Source organism: Muscardinus avellanarius (assembly GCF_963383645.1).
Source record: "Muscardinus avellanarius genome assembly, chromosome: 3".
Lineage (NCBI taxonomy): Eukaryota > Metazoa > Chordata > Mammalia > Rodentia > Gliridae > Muscardinus > Muscardinus avellanarius.
This window is the reverse complement of record NC_137788.1, coordinates 56,656,756-56,670,273: the sequence shown is the minus strand read 5'-3', so window position 1 is coordinate 56,670,273 and position 13,518 is coordinate 56,656,756. Positions and strand designations below refer to the sequence as shown.

At 48.6% G+C, this 13,518-nt stretch overlaps 1 protein-coding gene across 1 annotated transcript in view; it reads right to left on the bottom strand.

The window, feature by feature from the left end:
• AK4 (adenylate kinase 4) overlaps window positions 1–12,932 on the bottom strand; it is a gene marked incomplete at both ends in the record, with an annotated part of 88,083 nt that extends 75,151 nt beyond the window's left edge. Inside the window, one exon of the mRNA XM_080691180.1 lies at window positions 12,788–12,932. Within this exon, the coding sequence (XP_080547306.1) occupies window positions 12,788–12,932 (145 nt within the window). The remainder of the gene's footprint in view (window positions 1–12,787) is intronic.
• Window positions 12,933–13,518: the final 586 nt, after the last annotated feature.

Here is a 13,518-nt window from a genome sequence, read left to right as displayed (position 1 = left end):
TCACAGGTTCTAGGCCAGAGCCTACAATTTTAGTAAAACCCTGTTTTGAATTTTTTTTTAAAAAAAAAAGGGCTTAGAGGTGTAGTTCAGAAGTAGAATGCCAAGCTGGGCATGATGGCGCACCCTTGTAATTCCCCAGGTTTAGACAGGAGGATCACGCACGTTTGAAGCCTGCCTCAGCACTTATTGAGACTATCAGTAATTTAGTGAGAACTTGTTCCTAAATAATAAAAAAGGACTGCGGATGCAGCTCACAGGTAGAAGTTCAATCCTAAGTACCACCAAAAGAGGGGGGCAGGGGGCTTGTGATTCCTGTACTTGGGAGGTTGAGATAGGAAGATCACAGGTCTGTGGCCAGCCTCAGCTACTTAGTGAGGCCCTCCCAACTTTGTAAGAAAATGTTTCAAAATAAAGAATAAAAATAAAATGCCCCCTGGGTTCAATCCTGAACACTATAAAAAAAAAAAAAGTACAATGCCCCTATACTCGATCCCTAGAACTTTCTCTCCAAACGCCTCTACTATCTACTATACTTTTATTTTTTATTAATTTATTTTTGTGGTACTAGGAATGGAACCCAGGGGCATCTACCTCCAAGCTACATCCCCAGCCCTATTTTTTTTTTTTTTTGAAACAGGGTCTCACTGAGTTGCAAAGAGCCTCAATAAGTAGCTGAGACTGTCCGCGAACCGCGATCCCCCAGTCTCAGCCTCCCAAATGCTGGGATTACAAGCGTGTGTCACCATATCCAGCTCTACTATACTTTTAAAAACATTTAGTTTGGGAGCTGGGAATGTAGTTCAGTGGTGGAGTACTTGCCTTGCATGTGTGAGGCCCTGGATTCAATACCCAGTATGAAAGAAAAAAAGTTTGCCGATGGAAATACATGGTTGGGATTTCTGACCCACTGCACTGGGCTATAAAATCAGGAAAACATTTTCAAGTCCATAAATCGTCTTACAGCATAGATCAATACACAGAATGGACTAGTATAATATAATGCCATTTAATGATTTACTTGGTAAATTTTTAAGGGGAGCCAGGCATGGTGGTACACGCTTGTAATCCTAATACTTGGGAGGCTGACACAGGAGAATCACAGGTTCAAGGCTAGCCTCAGCAACTTAGTGAGGCCCTCTATAACTTAGTGAGACCCTGTTTCAAAATAAGTAAAAGAAGCCAGGTGTGGTGGCACATGCTTGTATTTTTAGGAGGCTGAGACAGGAGGATCATGGTTTACGGACAGCCTCAGCTACTTAGTGAGGCCCTTTGCAACTCATCGAGACCCTGTCTCAAAGTAAAGAATAAAAAATAGGGCTGGGAGTATAGCTTGGAGGTAGAATGCCCTTGGGTTCCATCCCAGGCACCACACAGGCACACACACACGCGCACGCGCACACGCACACACACACACACACACACACACACACAATTTAAAGGGAATAACCAATTCTATACGTACTTCATACTGAATGGGTGTGTGTGTTTTGCTAGTGATTGAACCCAGGAGTATTCTACCTTGAGTTACATCCCCAAACTAAATTTTTTATTTGGAAACAGGGTCTAAGTTGCTGACTTCCTTCAAACTTGCAATCCTCCTGTCTCTGCCTCCCACGTGTCCAGGTTGTTTGTTTGTTTGTTTGTTTGTTTTTTATGGTACTAGGGACGGAAGCCAGGGGCATTCTACGTCTGATCTCCAACTCCAGCCCTATTCAGGGTCTCACTGAGTTGCAAAGAGCCTAAGTAGCTGAGGCTGTCCACAAATGGCAATCCTCCTGCATCAGCCTCCCAGTACTGGGATTACAAGCGTGTGCACTACCATGCCCGGCTACCAGGTTGAATTTATAACTAATAGTTTGAAGCCAAACTTAACTGGTTTTGTGATTATTTGCCATTATTTATGTTTCAGAAAGTTTGAAGCACAGTTTAAAAGCTCTATAAACTATACAACACTGTGTGTATGTGTGTGTGTGTGTGTGTGTGTGTGTGTGTGTGTGTGTGTGTGTTTTTTACTGGGCATCGAACTCACAGGCATTCTACCTCTAAGCTACACCCCAGCTCTATTTTATATTTTATTTTCAAACAAGGTCTTACTGAGCCTGGCCTCAAACCTGCAATCCTCTTCCCTCAGGTTCCAAGTACTGGGATTATAAGGCCTGAGCCACCACGTACAAGACTCATGTGTATCTTTTTTTTTTTTTTTTTCCCTCAGTACTGAGGATGGAACCTAGGAGCATTCTACCTCCACGCTCCACCCCAGCCCTATTTTTTATTCTTTATTTTGAATTGAAACATGGTCTCACTGAGTTGCAAAGGGCCTAAGTAGCTAAGGCTGTCCAGGAACTGCAATCCTTGTTTCTCAGCCTACAAAATGCTGGGATTACAAGCATGTACCACCACACCTGGCTCCTCATGTGTATCTTGAAAGAAAGTAGGAACACTGGGAGCTGGAGGAGGTGACATTGAGCAGATAACCCACACCGTGGGTGGAGCTCTGTGTGGTCAGTACTCACAAGGCCCTGGGTTAAATCCCCAATACAACAATAATAAAGTAATCCAAGCCTTTGAGAGTATAGCAGAAATGAATAAAAAGTAAAATGGCAATACATTAAGTGTACCCATGACCTCCAGGGTACCACCACAGACAACCCTAGAGAAAGAGTCCCAGGCATCTATGGCAGTGACCTCCTTTGTCTTCACCCAATAGCTGAGTCATTTACCAAATTCAAGGTCACCTCTTCTAAAAGCCTTCCCCGGCCCCACCTCCTGCTAGGTGCTGAGTGCTCTTCCCTGCATCCCTCCAGACCAGGCTCGCAAGTCTCAGAATTGTTATTGTTTATTTCCTACTTGTTTGTGTGTCTCCCTTGCCTAATAGACTTAGCGGCTCCTTCAGAGAACAGACTTTGAATCTCACAAGCTGGCACCTCTTGGCACTCAAACATTTATGAGATGTATTTATCAGGACATTCAGTGCAGCCTGCTTTGTACACCAAGGTACTGTCAATAACCGCAGTGCTCATCAAGACGGTTCTGGTGAAGTCACAGGTCTCCTCGAGTCACCTGAAAACCCCTAAGGGCCCAGGAACTCCCTCCCTCTAAATACACATCTGTGTAGAGCCAGGTAGTTTTCAAATGCTTTAACCAAAGCCCTGTGCACTTCTGTAATCCCAGCTACTAAGGATTGCAAAATTGGGGCCAGTCTGAACAACTTGGCAAGACTTTGTCTCAGAATAAAAACTAAAAATCAAAAGGGCTGGGGATGTATGTAGCTCAGTGGCAAAGCACCCCTGGGTTCAATCTCTAGTACTAACATAAAGTGTGCCTTGACAAAAATTAGGCACCACAGACTGAAGAACCAATGACAACCCAGGTTTTTTTGTTGTTTTTTTTTTTTTTTTTTTTGTGTGTGTGTGTGTGTGTGTGTGTGTGTGTGTGTGTGTGTGTTACTGAGGATTAAACCCAGGGGCAGTCTATCTCCAAGCCATTTTTTATTTTTTGCTTTGAAACAGGGTCTCACTAAGTTGGGAAGGGCCTCAAAAAGTAGCTCAGGCTGTCCATGGAACCACGATTCTCCCGCCTCAGCCACCCAAGTACTGGGATTACAAGCATGTGCCAAAACACCTGGCCTAACCCAGCTTTCTTCTAAAGAAGCAACTCATTAAAGAAATTAGCAAGAATATTAAAACCGGGCGTGGTGGTGCACCCAGCATTTGGGAGGCTGGAGGCAGAATGACCCTGGAGTTCAATCCTCAGTGCCACCCAAAAACTAAAAATAAAAATGCCCTTCAATGGCTTCCTGGTGTTCTTGGCCTAAAATCTAATCCTCTGCTGGACCCTGGAGGCCCAACCTGCCCTGGCACCTACTCCTGCCTTGGATCCATCCCATTTCCATGCCTTTTCTGCTCCCAGTGCTCCTTTCTGTTTCTCAAATAAATGTGCACAGCCTCACCTAGGGCTTTGCACAGGCTGTCCTTCCTTTCTGGCACGCTCTGCCCCTAAGTCATCACGTGCTCCTCCCCTACAGCGTGACTGGAGGACACATTTGCCAGGCCCCAGAGAGGCCTTCCCATCACACCAGCTAGCACAGCCACCATAACCCAAGTCCTTAGCCCGTCACCACCTCCTTCCCACACAGCATGCACCCCCCCATACTTTCCTGGCCCCACCCCGCCACCCCCTAGGACTCTCACTTCCTGGGGAATATTATACAGATGTAAAAATGTTTTTATAGACTCTTGAATAACACAGAAAAATGCTCACAGTAATGATATACCTCAACAGGAGGGGAGGAAGTTATCTTTGTGGGAAAGGGGTTCTAGGGATTGTACTCAGGGGCATTCTACCTCTGAGCTACACCTGTAGCCCTATTTTATTCTATTTTCATACAGGATCTAACTAGGTTGATAGAGCCTATTTGCTGAGGCTATCTTCAAACCTGAGATCCTCTAGTCTCAGCTTCCCAAGTACTGGGATTACAAGCCCAAGAGTGGCCATGCCCCTGGGAAGAGGTAGAAGAAATTCAGGAAGCCAGGTGTGGTGGCGCATGTTTGTAACACCAGTATTTAGGAGGCTAAGACAGAAGGACCTCAGGTTGGAAGCCTCAGCAACTGAGGCTGTCAGCAATTTAGAAGACCCTGTTTCAAAATAAAAAATAAAACAGGGCTGGAGGTATACCTCAGAGGGAGAATGAGGAGTTCAAGCTCTAGTGACACATAAATAACAATATCATCAAGCAGATTTGTTAGAATTAGGGTTGGGGGAGCAAATGTGCAATAGAAAAAATAACTTCTGTTAACATGTAAGTGTTGGAGGGTATTGAGGATAATTTTTACTTCTTTGTTTTATATACTATGAATTGAACCCAAAGGAGCACCCCCCGCCCTATTTTTTGTTTTAAAACAGGATTTTTTTTTTAAAACAGGATCTCATTAAGTTGCTGAGGCTGGCCTCGAACCTGTGATCCTCCTGTCTCACTCTCCCAAATATTGGGATTACAAATGTGTGCCACCATACCCAGCTTACTTCTTTAATTCCTTCTACTTCTTCCCTTTTTTTTTTTAATACAAGGCATGACTCTGGTCAGAAAAAGCTGCTTATAAAAACTTAAGAGTACTAAAAGAAAGCCAAGCATGGTGGCGCACGCTTGTAATCCCAGCATTCAGGAGGCTGGGACTGGAGGATCGCAGTTCGTGGACAGCCTCAGCTATTTAGTGAGGCCCTCTGCAACTCACTGAGACCCCTTTTCAAAATAAAAAATAGGGCAGGGGGTGTAGCTCAGAGGTCAAATTCCCCTGGGTTCCATCCCCAGACCTGCCCAAAAAAAAAAAAAAAAGAGTACTAAAAGAAGGTAGAGACTGAGATATGCACACAGCTAAGAAAGACAGACTTACTGTCCTGGAGGCCTTATTCAAGTCAGAAACAGCACTCCTCAAATGCTTGTAAAAACCCTCAAACTAAAAAATAATAAACCGGGCATGGTGGTATGTTTGTAATCCCAGTACTTGGGAGGCCAGCCTCTGCAAGTAGTGAGACCCAACCAAGTAAGACCCTATTTCAAATTAAAAATAAAATAGGAAAGCCAGGCGTGGTGGCACATGCTTGTTATCCCAGCATTCGGGAGGCTGAGACCAGAGGATCGCAGTTTGCGGACAGCCTCAGCTACTTAGTGAGGCCCTCTGCAACTCAGCGAGACCTGGTTTCAAAATAAAGAATAAAAAAAAAAAAAAAAAATTAGGGCAGAGTGTGTATCTCGGAGGTCAAATGCCCTGGGTTCCATCCCCAAACTCACAAAAAATAAAATAAAATAAAATAAAATAAAATAAAATAGGAGCCAGGCTTGGTGGCGCACACTTGTAATCCCCGCGCTTGGGAGGTTGAGACAGGAGGATCCCACAGGTTCGAAGCCAGCCTCAGCTACTTAGTGAGGCTCTCAGCAACTTAGTGAGACCCTGTTTCCAAATATAATATAAAAATAGGTCTGGGAGTACAGCCTGGAGGTAGAAAGCCTCTGGGTTCTACCCCCAGTACCACAAAAAAAAAAAAAAAAATTGATTAGACCTGTGGACTGGACAGAGACTAAGTCTCACCAAGCTGGAGAGAAAATGTAATACAGTCTACTCTAGGAATCTTGGTTCATCTAAGACACTGGATAATCCTTAAAAGTGTTAACCACCTAAAGTTGACAGGTACACTGGTGAACGCAAGTCTCATACAATTTCTATCCAGTTCTCAGAAAGGTTCATTCTTACATAAGACACGTATTTATTATACTTAATAAGTACCCCAAAGCCCCGAGCCCTTTGACCAACCTCATCTCTTCAAAGAGGAGCATCCCACAGTCTAATGTGAAATGCAAGTCCCGCCTGCAACATCCCAGCAAGAGCTGCAGTTAATATTAAGAGCAGAAACAAGTTTGTTGGACACCTTCTCTCAATCGAGTCCAAGATGTATCTAAATGGGCAACTGCCAGTCTTCCTGCACTTGATACAGATCTAGTATAGAACAGCATAACTTCTTTATACTATTTGTCCAACCCTTATAGCGGGAGTCTCATGTCCTTCAGATTTGACCCAATAAGAGAAGCTTTCACTAGATGTTAGATTCAGACTTTGATTTCTTTTCATCTTTTTTTGCAGATCAAACTCGGGGCCTCACAATTCTAGGCAATCACTCTACCACTGAGCTATATATTCCTAGCCCAAATATCAAAACTTTTTTGTGTGTGTGTGGTACTGGGGATTGAACCAAGGCATTCTACCTCCACGCTACACCCTGAGCCCAATTTTATTTGGAAACAGGGTCTCACTAGGTTACTGAACACCTCGCTACATTGCTGAGGCTGGCTTTGAACTTGCAATCCTCTCGTCTCATCCTCCCACATACTGGGATTACAGGTGTGCGCCACCATGCACAGCATACCAGAACTTTTAACAGGACTTGCAAGAGTACAAGCCAAGCCGGGCGTGGTGGCGCCTGGAGGTAGAAAGCCTCTGGGTTACACCCCCAGTACCACCACAAAAAAAAAAAAAAAAAAAAAAAATTAAAAAAAAAAAATAAGAGTACAAGCCAACTGGGAGTGGTGGTGGACGCTTATAATCCCAGCATTTGGGAAGCTGAAACAGGAGGATCATGGTTCGAGGACAGCCTCAGCTATTTAGTGAGGCCCTTTGCAGCTCAGTGAGACACTGCTTCAAAATAAAGAATAAAAAAATAGGGCTGGGGTGTAGCTCTGAGGTAGAATGCCCCTGGGTTCCATCCCCAGTACCGCAAAAAAAAAAGTGCAAGTCATGTGTGTATTCAGTATACCCATTCATGTGTGTGTGTGTGCGCACGCACGCGCGCGCGCACACACACACACACACACACACGGAAAAAAGCTAATATTCCCAGTGACAAAGTCTGGGGCCCTGGCACTCTAAGACAACTCCCTTCTCTTTCGCCATCCATTGTGTTAAGGAAAATTCAGCCAAAGATCTGAGGGTGGACCTTCAAATGAGGTATTTGATAAGCCTCAGCCTGCCTAGCTCCAGGCAGCCTTGGAAGGGCCTCAGGTTGACAGCTATCATGAAACTAATCTCAGATCTGTCCTAAGTACAAACTACTTCCACAGATCAGAGCTAACTAAACAGAATAGCAGCGTGCTGTGGGCTGTTTGACTTCTGGGGAGGATGCGGACAGAATCGGTGGCCCACGCTTCAACACAGATCTCTGAATCCCATGGAACTCACTAGGTAGTTTACTGGATCCCAGTTTTAGAGTGGAAACTAACCATAGCACAGGTGGACCGGATAATAAGAAGCAAAAGACTGGCTTAAACAATGCTACTGGGGTGGGGTATCACTCAGCTCAGCCATAGAGCACGTGGCCAGCATGTGAAAACGCCTCTATGCTAATGCCCCTCAGCACCTAGAACTCTGCCTGATATACAGCAGCTACTGGGTGAATACCTCCTGAGTGCCCCGGACAATCATCACTGTGCATCATAACTAGATGCGACAGCAGCGACACAATAAGGCATGTACAGGGGAAAGAGAGGGATTCTGCCAGGGCGTGTGAGCAAGACACACTTCGTGGAAGCACTGAAGTCAGAGAGCAGCCCTTTCCTGAAGGGCAGCCTTTCACCAGGCCATGGCTGCAGGAAGAGGAGCCATCGGCCAAGCCATAAGGAGCATGCCAGCTACGGGCTGCAGCAGATGGCCCGAGCTACTTTCCAATTCAGAACCCACAAAGGTTCTATTTCCTGAGGTTTTGTTCTACTTCATCATCTCCTTCCAACCTTCAGCTCTAGAAGCAGACACAGAAGGCTGCTGTGCTTCTCCACCAGGAAATTAGCCAGAGGCAAACAGCAGGTAACAAACAGGAAAAGAAATACTGCAGAATATTTTATTTACCAGGCAATGGACCTCTAAGATTAAGTCACCCTCAGCCTCCCAAGTGCTGGGACTACAGGTGTATGCCACTGTGCCCAACCCAATTTAGACCCCTGAATGTGAAAAATAAGATCATCAACTGTCCACATCCACTGAAAACAAGCACAAGCTAATTTTTTTCTTGTACTGGAGATTGGACTCAGGAGCTTCCTACGTCCAAACTACACCACTCGCCCTCCCCCCTTTTTTGGGCCATTCTACCTCTAGGCTACACCCCCAGCCCTATTTTTATTTTTTTATTTTGAAACAGGGTCTCAGTATTTTGGAAGGCCTAAGTAGCTGAGGCTGGCCGGGAACCAGCGATCCTTCTGTCTCAGCTTCCCTAGTAGTGGGATTAAAAGCATGCACCATGCCGGGCATGGTGGCACAGACTTGTAATCCCTGAGCTTGGGAGGCGGAGACAGGAGGATCGCCAGGTTCGAAGCCAGCCCAGGTTCGAAGCCAGCCTCACTGGCTTAATAAGAGACCCTGTTTCCAAATAAAAAAATATAGGTCTGGGAGTGTAGCCCAGAGGTAGAAAGGGTTCCATCCCCAGTACCACACACACACACACACACACACACACACACACACACACACACACACACAGCATGCACCAAGCCGAGTGTGGTAGCACACACTTGTAATCCCAGCACTTGGGAGGCTGAGACAGGAGGATTGCACAGATTCAAAGCCAGCCTCAGTTACTTAGTGAGGCTCTCAGCAATTTAGTCAGACCGTTTCCAAATAAAATATAAAATAGGTCGGGGGTATAGCTGGAAGTAGAAAGCCCCTGCGTTTCACCCCAGTACCACAAATAAATAAATAAAAGCATGTACCACCACACCCAGCTTTCTTTTCTTCTTTTTTGAAACAAGGTCTTGCTAGATTGAGAGTCCACTACTTGTTTTTCGGGTTTGTTCTTTTGTTTTTAGTTTTTGTGGATTTTTTAAGCACACATGCAAAAAGCATGCTTGTGAGGGTGAGGCGTCTTGGTTTTCTCGGCTGCACAGCCTGGCACTGGGGTTGGTGACTGATGGCTATCTTGGCCGCTCTTTCCACAATGGCTTTGCAGCTCTTGGAGGAGACACTGTGAGCAATTTCGCAGTCAGATTTGCTTCACATCAGGGGACTTCCAGCTCCTTAACTTATGGATTAGGAACTTCCAGAAGCCACTGGGAAGCATGTGCTTTGTTTTGTTTCCCATAACCAACTTGGGCATCAAGATCTGGCCCCTGAATCTTCTCCGCACCCTGTTGTCAATACCTCTGGGTTGCCAGGTGTGATGGCGCACGCTTGTAATCCCAGTATTTGGGAGGCTGAGATGGGAGGACTGTGGTTTGCTGACAGACAGCCTCAATTACTTAGGCCCTTTGCAACTTAATGAGACCCTATATTCAAAATAAAGAATAAAAAATAGGGCTGAGGATGTAGTTTGAAAGTAGAATGCCCCTGGGTTCCATCGCCAGTACCACAAAAAAAAAAAAAAAAAAAAAAAAACCCTCTGGGTTTCTGCCAGTTACACTTAATTTTGATATATCTGACTGGTGCTGGATGAACTTCTCGGTCCTTTTTTTTGACAATCTTAGACCTCACAAGAGCTGTTAGGTGAGCCATTCTGCCAAGTGGGAGATGGCTGCCACCTCCATAGGCAGCACCTAGAAAGAGTCACTACTTGAGGTTTTGCTCAAACCTGCGATTCTCCTGTCTCAGCTTTCCAATAACTGAGATTACAGGCAATCTCAGTAACTGAGATTACCATGATCTTCTGGTCTCAGCCTCCCAAATGCTGGAATTACAAGCAACGCGTCACCACACTCGGCTTTTTTTGGTAGTGTTTAAATTGGTACATGAAAAAAAAAGCCAAGCGGGCATGGTGGCATACACTTGTAATTCCAGTATTTGGGAGGCTGAGACAGGAGGATCACAGATTTTTGGCCAGCCTCAGCTACTCAAAAAAGAAAGAAAGAAAGAAAGAAAGAAAGAAAGAAAGAAAGAAAGAAAGAAAGAAAGAAACAGACTAAAGTTCAGAACAAAGTTAAAGCCATTAAAAAAATGAGCCAGGTGTGGCACACTTTTAATATCAGTACTTGAGAGGCTGAGACAGGAAGATCCAGGTTCTTCAGCTGACACCCTTCACAACTTAGACCCTGTTTCAAAATAAAGAATAAAAAATTGGGCTGAGGCCTGGCGTGGTGGCGCACACCTGTAATCCCCGCGCACTTGGGAGGCAGAGACAGGAGGATCGCGCAGGTTCGAAGCCAGCCGCGCGCGCTGGCTTAGGAGACCCTGTTTCCAAATAAAAATGTAAAAATAGGTCTGGGAGTGTAGCCCGGAGGTAGAAGGGCTTCCAGGAACCCCAGTACCACCAAAAAAAAAAAAAAAATTGGGCTGGGAGCCAGGTGTGGTGGCACACGCTTGTAATCCCAGCATTCAGGAGGCTGCGACCTGAGGACCCCAGTTTGTGGACAGCCTCAGCTACTTAATGAAGCCCTCCGCAACTTAGTGAGATCCTGTTTCAAAATAAAAAATAGGGCAGGGGTTGTAGCTCTGAGGTCAAATGCCTCTCAGCTCCATCCCCAGACCCACAGAGGGGAAAAAAATTGGGGCTGGGGGTATATGCCCCTGGGTTTAATTCCCAGCACAACGTACACACACACACACACACACACACACACACACACACACACACGTCTGGGGGTGTAGCTTGGAGGCAGAATGCCCTGGGTTCAATCCCTAGTTTCACAAAAAAAAAAAAAAAAAAAACAATGAGAACAAGGGAAAACAGCCAAGTGGAGAGTTTTCACAACCCCTAAGAAAGTACAGAAGCAGCCCTTTTCGTATCGCAGGCACTTTAAAAAACACTAATCCATCGTCAGCAGGTGCAGTGTGAAGCTCTTCATGCCACAAAGGAGGAAACCAGCCACTAAGCCAGGTATAAAGGATGCTATGAAATGGGCGCTTTGTCACAGTTTCAACGTCCCCACCACAAAGCAGCCTCACCAGAACCCTCAGGCTGCTCCCACCCACCCCGAACCCGCATTCCAAACACAAAGAATAAGACGCATTTGAATGTGGTATTAAAATTAAACAGGCCCACTTGAGGTAACAATATCCACAGGAGAAAATTGAAAGTGCAATCTGCTACACATAAGGCTCCCATCTGAGTCTTGGGGGTGAGGGGAAGAGTGTTGTCGAGACTCACAATAAAAGCTAGCCTGTACAACCCGCTTAAGAGGGAAGGAATACACTGCCCGGGAGATACTTAATTCCCTGCTTTTAAGCTTCCCTTCTCTTTTTCAGCCAGGTCCTCCAACCACCTCAGCTCACTAATCTGTGCTTCTGAAATGCAGGTCCCGGGAAAATTAGCCCATAATGGGCAATAACCACCTTGGACAGCGAGGAGCTTTACAATATTGGGAATCCAAGACCCGGTTCGCAACAACACGTTTCCAAGAGGGAGTCGCTAAAGATGACCCATGGGCTGCGCAGAAGGGTCCTGCACCTCGCAGCACCCCCAGATGCTCCCTCTCGCCTTCCAAAGCCAATGCTTCGGTACTGGTGCGGTGAGGAGAGGCTTTAAGGGGGCCCACGGAACACTGACAGCCTAAGGGATGAGGCGATCCATCTCCCCAGCCTCGCCAGCTGAGACAGGCCTTCTCGAGGAGCCATTTCCAGGAAGGCTAGATTCAAAATGTAATTTATCAGAGCGAATCTTCCACTGGTCTCCTGGCGGCCAGGCCCGGGCTTGGGGAGGAGGGAGGGTTGATGGGGAGAGTTTAGCTCAGCAGCAGCGAACACACAGGCCTTTCACAGCCACCCCAGGTTCAGCCCCCAGGCCCAAGGCGGAGCAGAGGGGCTGCAGGGTCGCCAGGCTGCGAGCCCCGGCGCCACAGGTTCCCCGGAGCGCAGAGCCGCGCGGGACTCCCACAGGTGGGCGGCGCTCGGCCCCCGGAGCCGGGGTTAAGGAGCCGACGCGCGGCTCACCGGGGACCCAGGGGAGAGGAGCTGGCAACCCGCTCTGCCGAAGGAGGCAGCGGGAGGGCGAACCTCAAGATTTGCTGCCTGGCTCAGGCTCCCTCGGCCCGGTGGGTACAGGCTTTTCTCCCAGGCAGGAGGAGCGGGGTGCAGAGGGGGGCTGTGAGCACCTCCTTCCATCCTCCCGGCGAGTCTCGGCCTCCTCCCCGGGCGCGGTTAAGCCGCGCGGCCGCGGGCCTCCGGTTGCATGCACGCCGGCACGTACGAGCCTGCACCGCCACACGCGGGCGGGGGAAGGGCACCGGGGGCCGCGGAGACCCGGCCCCCTCCGGCCGTCTCTCCCCAGCCTAGCCCAGCCCCGCCGGGCTCACCCACACACCTCGCCCCCCGCAGCCCCTTACCGGTGTTGGCCTTGAGGTTCTCCCGCAAGAAGTGGCCGCTGGAGAGATGCTGGAGGCCAAAGTTCTGGGCGATCCTCTGGCACACGGTGCCTTTGCCCGAGCCCGGCGGCCCGAGGATGACCGCGCGCAGGAGTTTGGAAGCCATAACCTCGGCGAGCAGGAGGGCGGCCCCACCGGCAGCCCGGACCGCAGCCCGGGGAACTTTGTTTCTCGGCCCCTGCCTCCGGCGCCCTTCGCTCGCGCGGGGACTCGCCTGCCGCCCCTGCAGGGGGAAGCGGAGACTTTTAAGACAACCCTCCCGCAGCCCCGCCCTCCGCCCCCAGCCTGCGATTAGGGAGCACTCGGGTGCCCCCGCCCTGCAGGTCGCATCTCGACCCTCCCCTGGATCTCACTCCCCACGCTGGTCCCAGGAGGGAGCGGGCGGCGGGGCATCCCCCCGCCCCAGCCGGTCTCCTACGAGCCAGGGGCGCTGGGCTGGGGGTGCCTCCGAGCGCAGCCGCGTCCCGAGCCGAGCCCGGTCGGCCCCCGCACGTGGGCGGCCTGGGGTCCCCGCGGCCCCTCCCCGGCGGCTGTCACCTTCCCTGAGGTCCCCGCCGCCCGCGCGCAATCCGAGGGGCCCCGCTCCGCCCGGGTTGGCAGATGCGCTCCCCAGCCGCGGGGCGCGCGGAGCCCGAGCCCGGCGCCTCTCCGCCCAAAGCAAATAAACACACACCTCGGCTGGCAGCGGCGCA